Source organism: Salarias fasciatus, chromosome 6 (genome assembly GCF_902148845.1).
Source record: "Salarias fasciatus chromosome 6, fSalaFa1.1, whole genome shotgun sequence".
NCBI lineage: Eukaryota > Metazoa > Chordata > Actinopteri > Blenniiformes > Blenniidae > Salarias > Salarias fasciatus.
In genome coordinates this window covers 32855988-32861490 of record NC_043750.1, presented here as the reverse complement: position 1 = coordinate 32861490, position 5503 = coordinate 32855988, and the positions used below count along the sequence as shown (strand labels likewise).

At 37.7% G+C, this 5503-nt stretch overlaps 1 protein-coding gene across 1 annotated transcript; it reads right to left on the bottom strand.

The window, feature by feature from the left end:
• Window positions 1-2217: 2217 nt before the first annotated feature.
• Window positions 2218-5503, bottom strand: LOC115390917 (LITAF domain-containing protein-like). Its single transcript, XM_030094965.1, has 4 exons — window positions 5416-5503; window positions 5218-5271; window positions 4997-5147; window positions 2218-2323 (listed from the first exon to the last, which is right to left on the bottom strand). Exons 1-4 carry the CDS (start codon window positions 5501-5503, stop codon window positions 2218-2220), a joined length of 399 nt encoding a protein of 132 aa, XP_029950825.1.

The window sequence follows — 5503 nt, the reverse complement described above, 5'->3', positions numbered from 1 at the left end:
TAGCTCTGAAGATTACTAGACCACGCAAGCCCTTCCACTACAAACTGGTCACAGAAAACATGTGACCCATAAAACCACACAGGAGTGTTGCTGTCCTTTAACTGAGACAGGCGATATGCTAGAATGGTGGTGTATTTTTGTGGGTAGTATATTGATGACCATCGGTGAGGGGAAATTGGGTCTCCCTGTTAGTTCTACGTCACAGTGGGAATTCAGAAGAGACGGTCAAATTGGTCATTTCACTTGCGGTACGATGAGCATACAAAATCTGTATCCAGTCTGGAAATAATTTTTTAAGCCATATGCATTTTAGGTCTCATCCATATAAGGCCATATGATCTGGTTAAAGGTCTGAAGAGCATCTACTGATATTACCACTGTTTCTATTTTATGCCTGCAAGAATGCAAACACCTTAGATTAAAGTAAATATGCCTTTTTAGAAAAAATAAACATGTTTGATCAGGATGCACAACTCTGTGAATATATGCTTGTAAGGAATTTTCCAGAATTTTGCTGATCTTTTTTTTTTTTTTTTTGTTAGGGAAAAGTGACATTGGTTTCTCACAGGCCTTTGTGTAGCCTGTTCATGAGTTTGCTTTCACACATGAAGTTGTCATCAGCTGTCAAAAATACAAAAAAAAAAAAGTGTACTGCCATGTTATGAGGCAAGACATAGGTGTAGGTCCTCATTAAACTGCCTTTTATTTAAATTGTAATACAAAGCACAACAACAGCAATACATTGCACTGGGCTGGATCAGTAAACTCTCTTAGCTGTGTTACAGTGCCCTCTCCTGGTAACTGTCCCAAACTATGGCAACTCTATTTATAGACCATGAACAATCTCACAATCTCGCGCCCAGGTCACAAAAAGGTGGGAGGAAATAAAAACAGCATCAAAAAGTTTGATTTATCACAAAAGTTACATTTATCAAAAAGTCCCAGAGCAAGAGGGGGACACATCTTTGATGCTTGATGCTAAACAGTGACCGAAAAAGTGATGAAATTCTGATTACTGAGAAGAAATACTATACTAAATTGTTGTGGTTATTGTGTATTTCTGTCTTCGTCTTACTTTTACTAATTGCAGTAATTGGTCAATATTATTAACAATCATAAAAAGGGTGCATACGATTTCGTAATGTTCAATTGCAAATATTAACTTGGGCGTGACACCTTGATTGTATTTTACCCCTGTATCTGCTTGTGTCCTTGGTAGTTCATCTGTTTAGCTTTGATTACAAATGGCTGTTTTACCTGGTTAGTGGTCACATCTCCATCTATGTTCTTTTCACTGCCCCTGTCAGTATTTCTTTGATGCACATTTGACGATCTCTTGGCTGGATTTTGGTGTGGACATTTCTGCTGAAGAGTGATACTGCAGAGTGCTGAAGTGAAAAACCCAATCACAAGCTGATCAAAAGATTGAATCTTTGAAGCTAACATGACATCCATATTCATGAAACATTTCCATTCTTAACATTTTCACAAACATATCTGATAAAAACACACAAGACGCATTTCAACATTTATGTCTGAAACACCACATTTCTCTTGGATTACATTCTTATGCCCTTAGATTCATTTATTGATATGCTGGAACAGTATACTGTATTGGCCCGAATATAGGATGATATTTTATTCCAGAAATTGTACTCTCAAAAATGCGGTCTTATTATAATCAAGGACTAGATTGTCGTTACACATCTGCGCTGCTAGACGGAGCCAAAGTACTGGTGACCAGTAAGCGAATGGAGCGTCAGTGAATGTATGCTTGTCTGTTGCTAAAAAGCAGGATCTGATGAAAAATGGAGGACCATCTGGAACGAAAGGGCTTGAAAGCTAGACAAGTGAGCAAACAACAGAGGTGAAGTTTTGATGCCAACTTTAAATTGATGGTAATTTACATTACTTACATCATTGATGCAGTTATTGAACCTTTGAGGCTAGTTATTTGTTGCTTATTTCACAAAATGATGAAAAATATTTGAAAAATAGGGATCATCTTACAATCAGAGTCTTCCTATATTCGGGCCAATACGGTATTAATTATAGAAAATATATGTTGGCATATCAATTGGTTAAAGTACAGTCTTATGTTAAATAAGGTAGTGCAGATAAACACATATGCAATGCAGTAATACAGGAATGATCAAGTGACACAGGAGTGCTGCTGTCAAGATGATGCGATCTGAAGGTTTTACACTGCAGTTCTGCTCACAGGCGTTTATATCTGTAAAGGACGTTGTTACAGACGGGGCAGTAGTGTTCCACGTCTTTGCAAGAATCCACGCAGAAGGGGATCAAGCAGCAAGGCCAGATGCTGTTGGTAGAGCATGGAAAGAAAGTTAAAACCGTTAAACATGATGTGTGTATGTGGAGTAACTCAATGTTATCTATCTGAATTGAATTTCACAATTTGCCATTGATGTCAGCTGACATCTTTATCTTTATCGAGGATGTTTGGAACACTAGTGTGTGAGTGTTGATATCTCCAGAACTTGTGGATATGTTTACACTTTAGCAGAACATCTTATAAACTTAAGGTGCAGTTGTCCCAGGAACAAGTGTCACAATGGCCTGATATGCAGTTAATGTAGCTGTTTCATGGCAGAAGTGCAAATTAAAGTATATACCAAACAGTGGCACTTTGGGTCATGCATTTGTGGGATGAGCAACTGAGTGGAGGATGTGGTTTACATTTGGCCAAGAGTTTAAAGAAGCAAGCTTATATTTGGTTGTTTGCAGGTTCAAATCACCTCCGGCAGGGCTCCTCTGTGGCCCCTGACCCACTGCTCTGTATATGGGGATTAGGATAGGTTGAATACAGAGAATGAATTTCCTCAATGGAATCAATGACATATGTTTTCCTTCTTTCTAAATCTACATCAATTTTGTCAGTTGTTTCAAGTCCGTCTAACTAGTATTGATTCAAGCTGTGAGCTTCTGCTGCCTGCCTGGGCAGTCTGTCATTTGAGCCACTACCACACTTGGAATTTTCCTGAATATCGACAAATTCAGTTCCACAGCAGTGTTGACCTCCATGAGGAGAGGGTATACTGTGGTGACTAAATAATGTGCTTCATCACACTGCAGAAGCTCCTGTTCATCAAATTTGTGAAGCGCTAAAGTTCCAATGATTCACCAATCAAGAGTCAACAGCAAAGAAAAGTCAGATGTCATCGGCAAAGAGGATAATCTCCCATGAGTGCAACACAAAGTCACTGCTCATCCCTGACCTGCATATCCCATATAAACCTGGCATCATTTGAAGGGGAAATGGTTATACTTTTCATCAGGTTGAGTTTTATTATCATTACATCTTTTAAAGACATTGGTTCTCCATTGAAAATGTGATGTTTGTTTACAGATGTGTGATGCAATCTAATGCAGCGATATCTTTTAAGATTAAATCATGATGATATTTCTTGTTTAAGTGAAAAGCTGTCTGGCGGGCATAGGGCAGAGGCCTATCAAAGTGTGAGTTATCTAAACTTTTATTTGTGACCTGTGGGAGGGCAGGAATGCTCCTTTGTTTCATGTAGTCTGCCAGAAACTGACAACCTGCACTGTTAAAAATAAATATTTAATTTTATCTGTGGAAAGATGTTCATGCTCATGCTTAGGCCATGGATGGGTGCAAATTAAAATGCACCTGTATTGTTTTGTGACTGTTAAGTAAATAGGCCTGTTTTTCCAATCACACATAGGGCTCGAAAGGAGACGTCCCACCGTAGTGCATTGCGGACCACTGCAGCCATTTAAGCAGCTTGTGGTACTTGTTTACATCTTGAGCTTTTGTGCATCGTGCCATGAGAGATGCGCTGTCTTGTTTATAGGTTAATCTGCAGTTATTTTCTATAGAACTCAAATTGTCACTGGTACCCGTATGCACATTTTGCCACTGGCAATTTATATACTCTGTCACTGAAAGAGTAAATATCACTGCACTCTATAACACTTTTGTAATAAACTTTTTGTAATAAAAAGACAAAACTTTTTCATTTCTAAGTAAATGTCTTGGATATTGGATATATTGCAAATATTTTTGTTAATGGGCAATTATGGATAGCTCTCTTTTTTATTTTAATAACAGATTAGAAATATATCATTTTTATTTTAAAGTTTGTTTCGACTGTTTTTTAGTCTTTATACTATTATAACCACAATAGAAAAGGACATCTATTTTGCATTGGCACAAATGGAACTGGAGTAAAGTTTTTTCTATTCCACATTAGTTTTTGTCTTTTGTCTGCTTTCTATCACGTATATATGCATAACAAAGTCAAGATGTGTGTGTGTGTGTGTGTATCTTCTGATATTTCAGTGCACTGATAATGTTTCTGTCTGTAACATGCATTTAATGCAGTTTTTGTCTCTGAACTTTCAAACACATTCTCTATGATTATAATAAACAGGTATATTTAAATAAGTGTTGACTAATGAAGCATCTTACTAGTTTGTAAACGTAATTCTTAGTTATGAGTCATGCTAGAATGCTTAAAATCAATGTTGTTCTGATGTTATCAAGTTTTTTTAATTAAGACATCAATTTTGGTGGTTTATTACATACTGCACCAGATTATTACATTTTCTTCAATAAATTTTTTTACACCCGCATTTTGTAATAACCGGTGCAATATGTAACAACTTATTACAAAATATTAAACTTTATTACATAATGCGCTCAAGAATTTTATTACAAAATGCGGCAAGTTGATGTGAAAATTTATTACATTATTACATAATGCGGTGTTATTACATAATGCAGCGCTACACACCCCTGTTTTATGAATGAACTGAGATTTACTATTTGCTATCAACACAGGCATTTCAATGATTTCAGCTGAGAGCAACTGGGTTTCACAAACACTCTGAAGATCACGTGAAGCTGAATTTTGTTTGCACATACATTATTTGTATTTCATTCCCAAATATCCCTGGATTGTGGGTTGCAGTGTTTTAATGGTTGTGTGTCATTATGGCTTCTACTCACAGGAAGAGTCCGAGTGCGCTGCAGATCAGCCATGTGAGCAGACCGCTTGTGTGCTCAGTTCGAGTGATAATGTTACTGCGGCAATGAGGACAAGCCATAAGTCCAGGAACGGCTCCCAGCTGGTTTTTGTTCACCACCACCACCTGGGTCACTGTGAGCACCACAAAGCAAATTTAACAAAAGTTTGATTGTGAAGAAGCACATTGAAGAAAGATGCTTACCAGGTTGAACTGTCACTGGTTGTTGTGCATTGTATTGGTAAGCAGGCTGTTGAGCTGCACAAAGGAGAGAAATACTTCAATCACTTCACCTAATGTGGCATCTTTAAGTGCAGAAATTAGAACAATGCAGGTTTGTAGCAAAAGAGGAGCATAAGCGGGTAAAATGACTCAGATTAAAACACAGTGATTGATTCCTACCAGGTTGAACTGCAGGTGCAAATCCCATAGGAGGGCCAGGGTAAGGTGGTGCTGAAATATGAGGAGGGGGTCCATGTCCTTTCTCCAT

Excerpts from the sequence above, each read along its gene's own strand:
- LOC115390917 (XM_030094965.1), bottom strand. The coding sequence starts at position 5,503 with ATGGAGAAAGGACATGGACCCCCTCCTCATATTTCAGCACCACCTTAC. Across the intron at positions 5,272-5,415 it reads TGCACCTGCAGTTCAACCTG|CTCAACAGCCTGCTTACCAA; the intron begins GTAGGAATCAAT and ends TCCTTTGTGCAG. Across the intron at positions 5,148-5,217 it reads ACCAGTGACAGTTCAACCTG|TGACCCAGGTGGTGGTGGTG; the intron begins GTAAGCATCTTT and ends TGGTGCTCACAG.